This window comes from Aulonocara sp. 'chitande type north' Nkhata Bay, linkage group LG5 (genome assembly GCF_057382095.1).
Source record: "Aulonocara sp. 'chitande type north' Nkhata Bay isolate Kocher_YH1m ecotype deep benthic linkage group LG5, A_spYH_male_GT1.1, whole genome shotgun sequence".
Taxonomy (NCBI): domain Eukaryota; kingdom Metazoa; phylum Chordata; class Actinopteri; order Cichliformes; family Cichlidae; genus Aulonocara; species Aulonocara sp. 'chitande type north' Nkhata Bay.
The window spans coordinates 10431250-10449199 of NC_141348.1; the positions used below are offsets into that span (position 1 = coordinate 10431250).

Here is a 17950-nt window from a genome sequence, read left to right on the forward strand (position 1 = left end):
TTAGTTGTATCTTCCTTCTCTTCTGTAGTCCTACACAGACTACATAATGTCAAATATGACTTAAAAGGTTAAGGTAGAGCTTTCTCTAGTGCTGTGGTGTCAAACAGTCCGCAAAGACTCCAATCTGGCCCGCTGGATGACTTTGGAAAATCTGAAGGAGAACAGTAATTGGTGAAATATAATTATAATATTTTTGTTTATTTATTATTATATGTGGACTTCTTACACTCATATTTCTTCCAACAAAAAATCTGAGCCATAGGTCCCCAGAGTGAAACAGTTCCCTCAGTTTCCGGTGGAAATGCATTGTTTCCTTTACTGAGAGACATGCGTAGCAGTAACATGTTCAGGGTTAGCTTTAGGGTTTGTGAGTGGGAGGGTGTAACTATAAAAGATGTGTCTTTCAAATGAAGCATCATACGTTCATTTTGGCCTCGAAGGTTTACCATTTTTCAAACGGGTGAAGATTTTGTAAAAAGAGGGGATATTAACCTCCCCTAAACCCTAACCCTGATTCTTCAAGGGTTGCCACTGACCTTGTGGACGCTGAAAGGTAAACTGTTAAACTCCTTAAATAATAGCTCATTTACGATGCTTTCCATGGCATACAGGGCACAGTCGGATGTTTCTACATTAAGAAACACATTCATTCTCCCCGCTCTCTTCAGTCTCTCTCTGCTTTCCCCTCGCTGAGCAGGAAGAAGCTTCTGCCTGAGGCTTCTTCCTGCTAAAAGAGAGTTTTTCCTTCCCACTGTTGCCAAGTAATTGCTCATAGGGAGTTATCTGATTATCTCTATCATTTTAGGCTTTTACCTTACAATATAATGTCTCTGTTGGTGTGAATTGGTGATATATAGATAAAGTTGAATTGAATTGCAGGACTGGTTTGTACTGCATGGAGGACAAAAAGGAGCAGAGATCTTCATAACTCTATACATGTAAATGCATATAAATTGTTATTTCATACAAACAGTAATGATGATCTTGACTCTGCTAACAGATGAATCTCATGGCAAACAAAAGTGAAACAACTCTATCGCACAGGCTGTCGATACAATGATGCCATTAAATCTGTGACTACTGACAGAACTAAACATCTGCTTTAGAAAAGCTTTCTTCCCGGGGCGTTTCTTTATTGTTGTTACAACACCCCTGACTGATTTAACCATTCTAACACTTCCTGTTTTATACTGGAATAAAAACTGTGGTTGGTGGGTGTTTTCAGATCATCGTCTGGCTGTGGGATAAAAGTGAGAATTAAGGAATTACTTTCTGTCTGCACACTTCTGCATGCGTCTCTCTGCTGCCACCATCTGTCAGTTACAGAAGCTGCAAACATATCCAGAGCGTCATATGACTTCTATGTTTCACTGACACTCTGGAATGACTTGGATTGTGGCCACTCTGCACAACATCTGTCTGGTCTTTGTTTCTTTTAAATCAACTCTTTGAATTCCTGCCGCAGTTTACAGGTCTACAAACTCATTATGCCTGTGACACTGACACTCTCTGGACCTGTTTATCTGTCACAGTCAGTTCTCTGGTCCTCCAATATTTACCTTAACTGATAATAACAACTGAGTTTAATTGTTGTTAACTGAAATTACTGGAGCTGTCACTGTCCTTGTATTCTCTTCATTCATCCAGCAAAAACAGCCTGTAGTTGTCCAGTAGCACCACCTTGTGTTCATCTGAGTTACTACTTCTTCTCCTTGGTATCGTGTCCACCAAGAGCAGCATTATGGTAAACGTACACAAAAAGACTGGAACCAGTTTTCTCCACAATTTCGGCAGTTTATTGATTCATTAAGTGAGCAATTATTCAATCAGTTTTATGCCTATGGCGGTCACAGTACATTCAATTTCTCGTTGTATAACAGTGTAGACAAATCCCACAAAATATCACATCTTATACAAAATCTAAACTCATCGTTTATAAAACATTTAGACGTCATCTACAGTTTTTTTCTTTATTTTTATTTTAAGAGCTCCGCTTTTTTTTAACATCATAAAACTCACTGAGAAAAATGAGAACATCTGTTAAAATACATATATTATTTATTTTTTCTTTATTACAATATTTAAAATAGCTTCATTTACCACAACTAAACACACAGTAATACTTCTGCCATTGAGGGAGGAGGAGGGGAAGGTTGGAAGTGTAACGTCTACAGCGATACATCCATCTGAAGTCCCTGCAGGTGGGCCCTGAATTCCTCTCCTCGGTGTCTATCTTTGCTCTAACACGCTGACAGGTGAACAGAGGTTGGGATGGTTGTACCATTATTCTATTCACCCACTTGTAGAGGTAGAAAAAAATTTGAATGGCGTCTGTCTCTTCACTCATATACAAGCGTAACCCCATTGACGGTGCTCAGCAAGCACCTGCTTGACTTAAGGACACTTGGACCCAGCTCTCTGCTTCTCTACTGCTGTCCTCTATGAGCACTTTAAAGTGACATTTGTTTGTTTGCACTTGGATAGAGAGCACACATAGCCAGTAAATCTGTGGATTGACTTATCTATTCAAGCTAAGTAAAATACAACTGGAGTGGCAGTAGATTTCATTAGGACATATCTACACTCACCCAAAAAGGCTTTTACAGCCTCTTGGAATTGCCATCCCCACTCAACGCCTCATTTGGCATGTTAAAACTACTGCAGCCTGTGAGACTGTTCACATTAGATGTGCAGCAATACCCAATACTGCAACATAAAAATCAAGGGTTGGTCTTTTTTAGCAGCCAGGATGACCTCAAACTGTCCTTGACATCAATAAAACAGCACACAGCCATCCACCATTAGCAACCTATACCACATGGTGTGACATCAGTTACTCTGTTAAAACTAGACTCACATGTACACCAGAATGCCAGTGACATAGTAGCCCATCCACTTCACAGTCCATCATAATCCTCAGGTTATTGTAATGCGTGAAGCTTATACAATAGCAACACATCAGTCACAGCCTTACAGCATTCCCAGCTTTGCTCTTCCTTTTCACTTTAGCAGGGACCATCATTTAGAACATGAACTAGCATAGGCTGACGGGGACAGTGTTTACTGAGATCACAGGCTTAAACAACAGACTTCTACTGGACTTCTTTTTGCAACTAGAGGACTTGCTCACAGCTGGCCTTAGGAAAGAATGCAAGTTTAAAGCACGACCACATGGGTTGTCTGGAATACACAGCAGTGATTTAGAGCCATTCTGCTCAAAATGCAATGACTGGTCTCCCAACCAAAAGCCTTACAAAGGCTGCTGGGTTGCCTTCCTGTATCTATTTACTGTATGGAGAGCGCTTACCAATTTTTTAGACCACCTTTCATAAAAACTAGAAAACAGATATTTTAGATATCTGTTAAAAACACGTTTAAAACTAAAAATGTGATTGTTATTTATTACTGAATTCATGTTTTTATACTCAAATTTGAGCCGACACTGGACTTTAATCAGACATCAATCAGGTGTAGCATTCAACCACCAAAACTAATTTTGTACTTGAATATCAGAAAAAAATTATAACAATTTAGTTTATTTATCTTAATACAAAAATAATAATGATGTGCTTTTTATTTTATTTTTTTGGATTTATGTATAATAGTAAATTTGAAAGTTCATAGATAATGACAATTACTACACTGTAGTATTAAAAATATGATTTTGATTAAATATGTTGCACAAACTGGTGGATTAAGCATTAAAGAAACAACTGTAATTATTGATACTGTTAGCAAGCTGTGACATAAACCTTACATTGGGTTTGGATCAGTCTTTGTCTAATATTAAAATATTATATTAATATTTTAATATTAAAACTTGTTTGGTGATCTGAAACCTGTAAGTGTGACAGATATGCAAAAGGATAAAAAAAAAAACAGGAAGGAGGGACTTTTTCATGTCTCTCTCATACATACAGAGCTGAATTCTTACAAAGGCAGCCGGGCTGGTAACTACAGACAAAACAAACTAATATATCTGCAAGGTTCAGCGGTGTAAGCACCACCCTGAAAGTTTCAAAACCAGTGCTTACTCAGTACCGCTTTAGCTCAGAGGTGACCAGTGGTCCCAGTACAGTGGTCTTTGAGATTTTCACATATTTTATGGACCTTTTTACTACAGATCACATACTTAGACTTTGAACGTGTCACAAAATAATGCCTATCTTCTTTTTCAATGGAGAGACCCGAAACCCCCCATGACCTCAGGTTACATCACTGATGATGTGTCCAAGGGCACCAAACGGTGCATCTAAAACTATTAATAATACCTCAGTTGCCTCAACACCTCAGAGGTGTTAATGAGGATACCTCAGCAGCACTGAACAAGAAGGAAGAGGACAGGCAAGATGTTAGAGCAAATTAAGGACAGAGGAGAGTATCAATATCCAAAAGCCATTATCACTTTTGTCTCCAGATAATATTCATTGAACAGGACATACACATAAGCTCTTGGCTCAAATGATCACATGGGAACTATTAAAAACACAGTTGTGAAATTCTCACCTGTCTATTAACAGATGAGTGTACTTCTCACTGTATGTGCTTTTGTTTAGTGAATCTACTGTGAAAAGCTGCTCTCTAACAACAGGCTGTGCAAATTATTTAGGGTAGTGGTGACCCCTATTAAACTGATACTAGAAAGTACCTACAGGGCATATTTTCTCCATTCACTGGTTTAGGAATGGGGGGTTTGGTAAAATATGGGGTCATACTTTGGAACCGTGTAAGGAAAGACACAAAGGGAGGGGAACAGGCTTCAGAGGACACTTCCGGCTTGTGCAAATAGGAAACTACAAAAATACATACACCCATAGTGAGTTATTTACATACACAAAATAAATGCCTCCTAGCACATTGGATACACTGAAGCAAATATAATTTCTTCACAAGCTAAAATATCATGCACAGTTTACTAAGGCAACTTCAACAAACTGGTGTGAAAGTCAGCTGTTAACACTGTAAGGAATGTTACCCCCACAACGAGGAGACACGGGCACTGTAGCGAGGCGAGTCTATCCAGTTTCCAGGTTTATATTCACAACGGAGTCAGATTTTATGGTAGCTTCAGTGGTTGTTACGTGACGGCAGAGGTACTGCAAATGAGCAGTGTGACGCTATGCCTACAACTTCAAGACTGTTATATGATAACAGTAACCCATAGCTGCCACACTGGGGCCTAAGAAAGTCGGAGGTAATATCACAATACATCCGATTCCATTCTGTTCAATAACAACAGTTGAGATAAGGTATATACATGTAGATGCTGCAATGCTTGGTTCATTGGACCATTGTGTCAACACGGTTGCCATATTGTTCATGAAGAGCTGAACCTCCAGTTGTAACTATGGGACAGAGGCTCATACTCAATTAAAAATGACCATGAGTGAATTTTAAAATGATTTTGGATCTGTGGGTTTCCCTATAAGAATATTTTAATAACAAAATATCTTAAGTTGTTGTTAGCAACCCTAATACTTCGATAATATAACACTTAAAGTTAACTTTCCGATTCTACAGGTGCTTTTCATAAACTTGAGCGGTAAAAATCCACCGTCAAATGCAACTCACACCATTTAAACCCATTTACTGTGCTGTCAAAGTGTAAGTAAATTGCGACTGCATTTCAGATTAGTGCCGTGCTGAATCCTTGGTCAGGTGAGCAGGTGCAGAGAAGCACCTCACAAGACTGAAAGCAGCACCTACAAGTATATATTCATTACAAAGCCAAGAGAGCATCAACGCCTTCTGCAACACACAGTAAACACAGAAACTGAACATGGTTTGACCACTACATGCTAAAACTTCCATGCAACCCTGCACTGTTAAACAGACTGATTATTGAGCAATAATATTATATCAGTCTTCAAATATCTAATTTAATATCTGTGTGCCTATAACGTGCCATTTTAAAAGATGCCCTTCCAGAATAAACTTTTAGCTATTAGCATAATTTCAAATGTCAGTGGGATTTGGAATAAGTTTTTAGCTAGCTGGGATAGCTAACCGTCACTAGTGAATGCACATTATGCATAGCTTGTCACATTATGCAAAGTAATGAATGACCATGAAGCCTTACTGAGTGTTTTTCTGTCAGCCACATAATGTTTTTGCCTCATCAGTTCGCCAAAACACTTTGCAAATGCATACGATTCCGTTATTGAGCAAGTGCCTAGCAGCACCCAGAGTTTTATCTAACATTACAGTTTTTTAAATTTCAGATTAGCAAAGCAAAGGGGCTTAAAAACATGATATGAACATCTTGTGTGACAATAAAATATTAACTATATATTTACACAATGTTTAAACAAATTACATCACAAAATCGATAATCCAAGTAACAGAAAAAAATGTGACTATTCTCTTTGGTTTCTGGTCAGCCTTTTCTGTGGGTAGTGGTGGTGTATAAGTTTTAACCCTGTCCTCAAACTACAAATCCCTGGTGAATCACTGTTGAGCTGAGAGAAGAATTAGGATTCATAAGGGTCCTTGGTTGCCAAACTGTGTCTTTAAGCTACATATCAGTGTTAGACCATAAGTTTTGTAAGATAAAACCAGAAAATAATTTAGAAACCAACTGACCTGGAACAAACTCAACACATAATGCAATACTTGCATTTCTGTTAGGGCAAAGACACGCACACCTGCAACTGTATCCATTGTTCCAGTTGTGATAGCAGCTACTTTGAATGGCTAGAACCCTGGGTGTGCTCTGAACACTATGTAAAGCAGGCCTGTGTAAGTATAGCATAGCAGAGCGTTTCATTTAGTGCTCCGTTTCTTCTTAGGCTGAAATGCATGTGCGTGTCGGGAGGATGAATCTCTCGTGTGTCCAGTTACATCACGGCAGCATGTTCAGTGTAGCTGATTGTGCAAATGTGTGCAAATATGTATGAATAGAGAAGGTATTTCAAGTGCAATACAAGTTTGTCTCCAGAAACTCTGTGTGCCTCCACGGTCAGCTGCCATGGAAATGAGTGCGTGTTTGTCCGTGCAGGTGAACATGCTGTGAATGTGCTGAGCTGCGATGGCCTTGGTGTTGTGATCTGAAAAGGCAGTTCCTCGCCGTCTTCTCTCTTCATCCTCTCCACGACCTCTAGAAGATGCTTTGTCTTCGGTTCTTTCCTCGACCTGTAATTGAAGTTGACACTTGTAGTTGGCATTGACTAATAGGGCTGTGCGATATGACCAAAATCTCATATCCCGATATAAGAATTCTATCGTCCCGATAACGATATAAATCACAAAAATGTAACATTTTCTGTAAATTCTGTGAATCTCGGGCAGCTCAACTTGCGTGAAGTGTTTCCAGCTGCGCGTCATGTAGCTGGAGTCAAGTGTTTTAACCTTCCTGCCTTCTTGGGACCTTTTTGTGCCACTGCTATGTGTTAAATGGCTGCCATTTCCACTGTGTTCAGTGGAATATAACCAAACTTGCCACAGGATAGTTTTTACCTGTCAATGTTAATATTCCAGTGTGAATTCCTTAAATCAGCCTAAAATGGCTGAGCAGCAGAAATCCCCACACCCATCACCCTGGGGACCATTTTCTGCCCATTGACTTCCATTATAAACGCTATTTTTCAACCCCAAATTATCATCATATGATTTTATTTTTTCTTCTTTTCTTGGATGTCAATGAAGACTCAGGGCCTTGAAGTTTTAATTTTTAAATTGCAAAAAAAATGCAAAAAAAATAATGGCAGGTCAAAATGTATGTTGGTGCCAATCTTTGGTCCATCTAAAGGCCTACTTATAATGACAATCACATATTACTTCAACTGGTTTTTTGTGGAAATATTTAGTTTCGTTTTTTGGTTTTTGGGGCTTATAACACAGGGCGCTCATGTAATAACACTGGGATTTGAAGGGTTAAAACAACGAAAATATAATTAAAACTTTACATGAATATTTCAGGGAGAAGTAGTTTTACAAGGTTGGCTAATTTAAAGTGGAATAAAATATGGATATATGGTCTTTTTATGGCGTGGCTGAGAATGGTCCCTAGGGTGATGGGTGTGAGTTTTTTAAAGGATGGCAGGAGGGTTAACCGATGCATGAAACGATACATTTTTAGACATAAGTTGTAACGGCCGCAGTTTTCTTTGTGAGTATTTATTACACGGCGTGCTGCGGGGAAAAAGCCTGTTCTAAGGTTTGAGTCTAAGGTTTATTTTTTAGCACCTGGCGGCTCTTTTTTGCTTCTCATCCGTAAATAATCTGCTCTTTCACGTGATTCAGTTTATTTTGAAAAGTCTCAACAGGATCTTGAGCTTTATTGTGAAAGGTCTATGTGGAACATACAAGCGGACTCGCGATGGTGTTACCATTCTTGTTGCTAACGACAACACATAAAAACAGGCGCTTGTCCGTCTGTAGTGTGGTTATATTAAATATAAGAGAAAGAGAGAACTTTAAGGAATTAATTTAGCCACTACAGTGACCATCAGAACGATGAAAAAATATTGCCGTAAACAGTTTCGACACCACGAAACAAACGATAGCGTAAAATCAAAGGAGCTTGCAAAGAAAAGCGTCTGGACTTCTTTAAGTTGCTTGAAGACGTTTCACCTCTCATCCGAGAAGCTTCTTCAGTTCTAAGGTCAAATGGTGGAGAGTCCCAGATATAAACCTAGTGGGAGTGACCCCCCACAGAGGGACAAAAGGGACAACTTAAAGAAGTCCAGACGCTTTTCTTTGCAAGCTCCTTTGACTACGATGACCTGGATGACTGAGAACCTTCACAGACAGATAACGTAAAATGAAATGATAGATGTTTTTATATTGTCATCCGACATATATCGTTATATCGAACAGCCCTATTGACTAATTCAAACAAATTAAAGCAATTTTTAAAAGAAAGAATGACTCATGTTTTTTTCCTCAAAGGAATCTCTCAACCTAACATTAATTAGTTTGATTAAAGAGTAGTAGAAATCTCACAATAGCTGAGCCTACTTTCCAATAAAAGAAAAGGAAATGAAAAAGTAGAGAGGGCTTTATTACTTTTACTTGTCTTTCAGTTCCCCTGAGAGTTTTTGGAGTGGCAATTTTACTGCATTAGAATAAACAAACAAGGCACGCTGGCCTCTCAGAGTGCTTTGCTAATTGACAAAGTACATGTGCAGACACCTCAGCATTTCAAGAACAAAGTAGTTTTTTTAGAATCAGATAAATTAACAATGAAGGAAATTTTTCTCTTGTGACCAATATGAAGAAAACACAAAGACTGAATGTTATAAATGTTACTTATGTGAACAACAAGTGGCCAGATTTTGCACTGAGGTCAGATCCCTTACCTAAAGGCTGGAATACTGAGCTGCGGTGTCCTGGGTCCTTCTGGAGCTGCACCTCTCTGAGAGAAAACACTGAAGCAGCTGTAACGCAGGTGGAGAACAAACGTAGCAAAGCAAGTAAGGACACTTTTGTTTGGTCAGTTATTCCTTTGCTCTATAGTAATAGTTCTTCACAATAAATCGTAAACAACTGGAGAGACTTTGTTGCCCTTGAAATGGTGCCACATTTGTAAGGAGTGAGTAGAGCACTGAATGTGGGCTGCTCCCATGAAAACCTTGCTAAAGCTTCTCTGTCAGTACCAAACAGTTATTCTGCTGTTGAGTGCTGTTTGTTGGTGTTTACTGTATTGACAATTTAATGTATTCATTTAACAATAAAGGCCTTCAGTAGCATGTGGAGGAACCATACACAGCTGACACAGGCTGCAACCTCCTCATGCTGATCACCAGCTTGGTCACACATTTTTGTGGGACGGCGTCCCATTTTCATCCAGTATTTGTCACATGTCACACCTAAACTGTCCAGATCACACACCAACTGACCTCGAAGCACTCAGCAAGAGGCAAAGTGCAAAGGAAAGAGTATCAGTGGAAAAAGAAAAACATCCTGACTTTGAGATGTTGAATTTGTGGAATGTGTTGAGGACGACTCAGACGACAGACTTGTCTGAGCACCATACATGCATCTTGTAAATTCTGTGAATACGAAATGCTATAAGAAACAACAACAACAGAACAAATAAACATGTGTAGTGTGTGGAAAGAAGAAAGTCATTAAACAAAATTCCTAAGGAAACTGAGCAAATTCTGGGTATGTACATGCACATGGGATAAGTACAGCTGCCCAGTGTACGAGTCTGTTGGGAGATGAAGGCAAAGCGCTTTGCTGTTTGTGAAGTGATGTGTTGAGACAGATTCCTGAAAGTCCTGATGCTGATTCACTTAAAAAACATTTAACATGCCAGCAAAGCTTCAACAATGGATTTTCAAGATGCGGAGACGTACAGGACAAAGTATTTGTGTGTTTTTTTACATTGATTTGTTGTTACAAGGGGCAGAAAATCCAGAACAAATACAGGGAGTGCAGAATTATTAGGCAAATGAGTATTTTGTCCACATCATCCTCTTCGTGCATGTTGTCTTACTCCAAGCTGTATAGGCTGGAAAGCCTACTACCAATTAAGCATATTAGGTGATGTGCATCTCTGTAATGAGAAGGGGTGTGGTCTAATGACATCAACACCCTGTATCAGGTGTGCATAATTATTAGGCAACGTCCTTTCCTTTGGCAAAATGGGTCAAAAGAAGGACTTGACAGGCTCAGAAAAGTCAAAAATAGTGAGATATCTTGCAGAGGGATGCAGCAGTCTCAAAACTGCAAAGCTTCTGAAGCGTGATCATCGAACAATCAAGCATTTCATTCAAAATAGTCAACAGGGTCGCAAGAAGCGTGTGGAAAAACCAAGGCGCAAAATAACTGCCCATGAACTGAGAAAAGTCAAGCGTGCAGCTGCCAAGATGCCACTTGCCACCAGTTTGGCCATATTTCAGAGCTGCAACATCACTGGAGTGCCCAAAAGCACAAGGTGTGCAATACTCAGAGACATGGCCAAGGTAAGAAAGGCTGAAAGACGACCACCACTGAACAAGACACACTGTGGTTGCTGCTGCACGCAATGTTGATGGTGAACAGATCAAAACACTGACAGAATCCATGGATGGCAGGCTTTTGAGTGTCCTTGCAAAGAAAGGTGGCTATATTGGTCGCTGATTTGTTTTTGTTTTGTTTTTGAATGTCAGAAATGTATATTTGTGAATGTGGAGATGTTATATTGGTTTCACTGGTAAAAATAAATAATTGAAATGGGTATATATTTGTTTTTTGTTAAGTTGCCTAATAATTATGCACAGTAATAGTCACCTGCACACACAGATATCCCCCTAAAATAGCTACAACTAAAAACAAACTAAAAACTACTTCCAAAAACATTCAGCTTTGATATTAATGAATTTTATGGGTTCATTGAGAACATGGTTGCAGTTCAATAATAAAATTATTCCTCAAAAATACAACTTGCCTAATAATTCTGCACTCCCTGTAAATCTGGAGATGCTGTGTAAAAATGGCCTCAGCTCTTCCAGCAGGAAAAATAAAATCACAAGGTTTTTGCAGAAAACTACTTTCTTCCCTTTTACACGTGGAACACTCGAAAAAAAGAGGAATCCAAAACATAACATGAAAAGTTTGAATGAGCAGAGTAAAAGACTGCAACACAATGGATGAGAAAGATTTGAAGAAAAAGGGAAGAGGCTCTTTAGACATCAGAGAAAAGCAGGACGACATCATTGTGAGATGGTATGACAAAGCTGTGAACCTGCACTCTTCTTGTGTTTAAGGAAGGAGTTCACCTTCTTCATATACTACCTGCACTTTCAGGTTCAGATCCCAGCGATGGTACATGCATATCTGGTGGCACACCGTTACAGTGGCAATAATCTCTACAGAAGACCAGAAGAAATTAAAGCCCAGCCAGAAACCCACGCCCCTGTGAAGGTTTCAGGCTGCAGCTGGCACCTCTCTCAGCCCAGCAAAGGGCAAAGTCACTTATCCTCTTGAGTAACAGGAGAATTTATTTTTAGGTCCTCCCTTGTCACAAAGGGGTTGCCAGTGCGGGCAGCTTCACATGCTTCATTTGGAGGAGTTTCATACTGGATACTTCTGATTCTCATTCGACCCCAAAGGGGATTTCTGTCTCTGGCTGGAACTGAACAACTGACCTTTTGCTTGACAAGGAAATGTTAATCACTATGCTATAAGACAAAGTTGGTCCAAATATATACAAATCTGTTCTCTGTCAAGATGACCCCACACTGCTTCAACAATGTTGAAGAGCAGGCTGTGGAGAGGTTCATCTACGGGTGTCCCCCCAATAATTAACTAAATTAGCTACACACTGGTCATACGCTGCTATGAAAAGACAAACTGACATGCAGGAAAAGACATTTGTTTCTGAAGAGTGATAATACAGCAGCAGGAAAATACTATCCACACACAGAGTAAAAACATTCCTGCCTACAGTAATTAGAACAAATATTGAGTTTAGTACTTTAACTTAGTACAAAGCACCATCAGCATTCATGCTTTGTTAGTGTGTGTGTGTGTGTGTGTGTGTGTGTGTGTGTGTGTGTGTGTGTGTCTTACTGTCTGCCAAATTATGAATGTTGTCTCCCAAACTCAGGAAGTAGGGGTGACGTAGAGCGGTTTCAGAGGAGAGTCTGCTCCGGGTGTCATACTGCAATCATGAGATAAAAACAGCTCATCGGTGAGTCTGAATATTTAGGTCCTCATAACCAGGAGTGTGGATGTGTGGTCCGTTACCAGCAACAGAGCAGACAGCAGGTCAATCCCTTCTGGGTCCAACCTTAGGGACACAAACAGTTCAGACTGTATAATGAGTTTAGCTGCAAGAAATAGTTTCTGTAAAGGACACTAATTGTGCCTTTAAATACATATTACTACTGTAAACAATGAATAACATTTTTATACTGTATTGTATTTTGTGTTTAGAATTGACATAATTAACTTTGAGTTCAGTTAACTATGTAAGACCTGAAACATGACAACAACATGAGCATATTGGGGACAAATAAAGTTACCATTATCAATGTGATGGCTCAAAAACTAGTTACTTTCTTCAAAAATGTTTTGCATCCTTTAAAAAACAACAACAAAAAACAAGCAAGCAAACTGATACCAGCATCAGCAATTATTCTGCATGTGATGCTAATCAGCAAATGTTAGCTTGTTTTTTGTGCCAGTGAATAGGCAGTGAAGAGAAGATTGTGAGTTTTACCGGGGCACATGGTTGATGAGAGCTTGAGGTCTGTACTGAGGAAAGAGGTAGGACATAAATTCCTCATTACTGCTGATACCAGGCCAGGTCTCCTCTGCCGGAGTGCCTGTTGGGCAAAGAAACAAAAGAAATACTTGATCAGAGGACACTGCCACCTAACATTTTCATACAAATGTTGAGCTGATCTATATCTAAATCAGGAGCAAGACAAGCATTAAGCTCACTGAATCGTTACTGAATAGACACCAATAAAATAATGGTGCAATGCAAACTACAGTAGAAGATGGAAGGGAATTAAAGGGCACACTTTTGGGGTTCAAGCACAGTTGGGCAAGAAAAAAAATTATTAAAAATTTGCAGGAACTAACAAATGGATCAACAATCTCTGGAAACAAGGCTAAATATTATTGCTAATGATGGCTTGCTCAAAGAAATTGTCAGGCGCTGGGTCTGTGACCGAGTTTATTTTGCATTTTTGATTCCTCGTGTTATATTAGAAATATGTTTAGTTCTTTGGTTGTTATTATTAGTTAGAATTTAATTGAGTTTCATTCTAGTTTTTGTTTCATCTATAACTCCTGAAGTCTTTTGTTGTCCTCTTTGTAGTCTGTCTTGTCCTCAGTGTTTTTACTTTTCAGTTATGCCTGTGTGTCCGTCTCTCAGCGTGTTCCATGTTCTAATTGTCAGGCTTGTGTTGTCATGTCTACGTCTCTCCATGGTTCCTGTTTTATTTTGAAGAGTTTAGTGTTTTCTTGTTTAATGTGTTTAGTTTTACTTTGCCCTGTGGCGTCATGTTTATTTGTGTCTCCCCAGGTCTTTGAGGATTGAATGTTACTTATGGAATCATTATTATGGAAAGAATTGTCTTCTCTGTGAGACTTCAGGAGAGTAAATTTGAGAAAATGTAAATTTGAAAGTTATTATTCAATTTTTACATTTTTTTCTCGATTACCTTTGATGGGAATAACGGTGTTACAAGTAACGGCGTTACTTTTTTAAGTAACGAGTAATCTAACTAATTACTATTCCTACTAATTACTATTCCTATCATTACAACGCCGTTACAGTTACTAATAAGAAAATGCGGTCCGTTACTATTTTTCAACAAACAGACGGTTGAAGCTGTGTTCATCTTACCGCATCTTATATCAGCTGCACGGAAGCAGCTGTAAGTAATCTGGGCATTACAGCTTTAAGCAGCTGCGCGCTCCCGCGGACGGTAATCATGATCACTGCACAACACCTGGAGCTCAGGGGGCAAAACAATCACATGAGTGCTGCTGTTTGACTGAGGAAGTCATGGTAAGCCAATCACATGACCACTTAAAGACAAAGCAACAAGGTGATATATACCAGTTTATAAATTGTGTTGATAGTCCACGTAAAACCAGAGTCATAAATAATATACACGTGTGTTTTTTCCTCAATAGTTTCGTCACATTTACTGTCTAATGACAGCACAGCGAGCACTCTCTGCTTATGAGCAAAAAAAAACAAAAAATGGGAAGTTTTAGGAGTGACGTCGAGAGAGAGAGCAGAAAAAGAGAGAGAAAGAGTGAGTTTTGAGATGTGAGGGATTTGTGACGTTTAGCATGTTTGTAGTTTGTAGTTAATGTGTTGTCTTGTGTAGTTAGTGTGTGAGTGTTGTGGATAGTTTTGTGTTGTGTGTCAGAACAATGAGGCGACTGCTGTCTCCAGGTAGAAACAGGAGTGACACACCTGCTGCTGTCAGGCCTGCAGGTATCAGGCTGTGATGTTCTCCTTTATAGTGGACAGAAATATTTGGAGTGGCACAAATAGGATTTTAAAATTGACAATTTATATTTGCATTTAAAGTTATGAAATATGATTCAATAAACATGTTTGTGGTTGTTACAGTAAAAATATAACTCTTTCTACTCTGATTTTATGTTTTTTGTCTGATTTTAGATCAATTGTGGTAATACAGTCAAAATGAAAACATAACTGTAAATTCAGACACGTGAGGTTGTGCTGAAAAGAATGAGACCAAACAAGCAAATAAATAGTTTTTAAAGGTGAAATGTGGAGGGAACATCAAAAGTAGTTAAAAATGGCCAATTATACCCTGGAGCCCAGAGGGTTAAACATTTTTTTTAAGTAATGCAATAGTTACTTTTCAAGTAATTAATTACTTTTAGAATATTGTAACACAGTTACTAACTCAGTTACTTTTTTGAAGAAGTAACTAGTAACTATAATTAAGTAACTTGCCCAACACTGCCTTTGGTGGGGTTTTTGTGTGTTTTCACAGGTGGTTCTTTTCTGCACTCATGTTAACATCAGCTCTTCTTCTCAGTTACGTTGAACTTGAAACAAAGTGGATGGAAACCTTTGCTGCCTATGAACACGATAAACTAGAAAAAAGCATGGAGCTGCATTTTATTATTTCATTAGAGCATTTTAAAAGGTTACATTTATGTGTGAACATGTATCTTTGTATTACATAAGTGTGCCTGTCCATATTGTTACATGTGCTTTGTACAAAGGCCTCTCCTAAAAATGAGCTCATGATCTCAAGGATTAAATAAATGTTTTTAAAATAACAACATGCACAAATGATATTCAGGTCTATACTAACTTACTCTTGGGAGATGTGCTTGTACCCGGCCTTATAAAATGTTGGTTGGCAGCTTTGTGTATGGCACACACAGGACTGTGCAAAAGTTTTAGGCAGGTGTGAAAAAATGGTGTAAACAAAGAATGCTTTCAGAAATATAAATGATTGTTTATTGGCCCCAAATGTATTCTGCAGCAGGACGACGACCGCAAACACACAGCAAAGTCATTAAGAACTATCTTCAGTGTAAAGAAGAACTGGAAGTACTGGAAGTGATGGTACGGCAACAATCATCGAGTGTGTCTGAGATTACACGAAGAGACAGAAGGATGTGAGGAAGCTTACATCCACAGAAGATCTGTGCTTAGTTCTCCAAGATGTTTGGAATAACCTACCACCAGAGTTCCTTCAAAAACTGTGCAAGTGCACCTAGAAGAAGGCAAAGGGAGGTCACACCAAATCCTGATTGGATTTAGATGTCTCTTTTGTTCATTCACTGCATTTTTTTTGATTGATGAAAATAAATGATTAACACTTCGATTTGTGAAAGAATTCCTTCTTTACAGCATTTTTTCTCACCTGCCTGAAACCTTTGCACAGTACTGTATAAAGACGCAGCAGTTTGTATATGCATAAGGAAGTCAATTTATTTATTAAGTTCAACTTTACGAATCGGATGATTTTGTATTTGTGGATCTGGGTGGTTTTGTGGAATTTGTGGCCTCAAAACCCCACGTCGGCACGTGATGCGACCTGTAAATATCAGGCGATTGGTGCACAAGCATGCAAAGTTTTGTGAGCGGGAGAGAGGTTAGACGTAGTCTTAGACAAAGCTTTAAAAAGCTCTTTGAAAGAGAAATTTATCCAATTCATGAAACTGAACTTGTGTGTAATTTGTGCATAAATAATGACTATTTATTCAGGTTTGGATGTAAAATAGTTTCATGTGTGGCCAGTTGCTTCACATTTGTGTGGACTGAATCACACTGGGTAAATTCCCAGATGATTAAATATGCAACTATTTTGCTGGTAATAACTGAAACGAGTAAAGAAAATCAACAGCCTATTTATGCAAGATAATCCATAATTTTAATGGGTGGGGGGGGGGGATTGCCTGGGTCTGATTGCCCTGGAAATTACGCCCTTGGTGGATCATACCGTACGCATTTGGAACCCTTTTGAGGCAAATTTCTCTCCATAAAAATGCTTCAGAATAACAATTCAGAGCAGAATATGCTGAATGTAGAACATACATGAGCTGCATCAAACTCTGAATATGCAATATTTGGAATAGAAATGAAATATTAAATGTAGTGGCCAAGTCCTCTAAGACTTTTAAACTTGGTCGAGGATAAAGACGACTTAAAGCTTTACTTATTGTCTCTCGCTGCTGTAATATACTTTAGTATGGCCTTTACATTTGAATAATGTTTTTCTTACCCATGAGCCTAAAAATTAGATGTAGCTCTTCCTTCACAGTGGCACCAGGAAACATAGGACGACCTGTTGCCATCTCATACAGGATGCAGCCTACGCCCCTGTGAGAAGGAGGCGGAGATAAGGAGGCACAGAGGAGGACGAGCTGTTAGGTATAAAAATTCTGAGTGAGGTTGAGTTCAACACACACACACACACACACACACACACACACACACACACACACACACACACACACACACACACACACACACTTCAAAGACTGTTAATTGTAAGTGCAAACTAGTATGCAGTGAGTGGGCACAGTCCAGCCTTTTGTTCCACACAGGATGGCGTGGTGAAGAGGCATCCTGCAGTCTGATGAGAGTGTATGTAGCTCTATGTGCTCATAAAAGGCTGCTGTGTTGCTAGAGAGCCACATTTATATTTCTGATTTAGCAGAGCTGTGGGGGTGTTCTCACCACAGCAAACCGTGTGCAAAAACACGTAAGGAAAGTGAATGCACGCCCCCTTTGTATGACTAGTGACTCACCTCACTGCTAACAACCTGTGACATTTTAATAGACAGAACTGAGTCATGGAAATCCTGGATGGCCCTCGAGAATATTTGAGTGTTTCACCAAGTAACAGGATTTTACTGTAACCAGGGTCGGCACCAATTCCTTTCCTGACCAGCTCAGTGGTTTAAAGTACACTTCTAGCTGTGTTTCAAGCATTTACCATGTACCAAGATGGCGGCGCGCACAGACGCAGCGGCCCGGAGCTCCTACACTTTTGCACTTTTG

At 39.1% G+C, this 17950-nt stretch overlaps 1 protein-coding gene across 5 annotated transcripts in view; it reads right to left on the minus strand.

The window, feature by feature from the left end:
• Positions 1-1773: 1773 nt before the first annotated feature.
• Positions 1774-17950, minus strand: part of cdk18 (cyclin dependent kinase 18) — a 77559-nt gene continuing 61382 nt past the window's right edge. For all 5 annotated transcript variants that reach the window (XM_086291250.1, XM_086291248.1, XM_086291252.1 and 2 more), the window contains 6 exons: positions 17169-17266; positions 13151-13256; positions 12676-12718; positions 12499-12589; positions 9300-9377; positions 1774-7131 (listed from right to left, as the gene is read on the minus strand). In XM_086291250.1, coding sequence (XP_086147376.1) covers positions 7097-7131; positions 9300-9377; positions 12499-12589; positions 12676-12718; positions 13151-13256; positions 17169-17266 — 451 coding nt within the window. In that variant the 3' untranslated portion in view covers positions 1774-7096. The remainder of the gene's footprint in view (positions 7132-9299; positions 9378-12498; positions 12590-12675; positions 12719-13150; positions 13257-17168; positions 17267-17950) is intronic.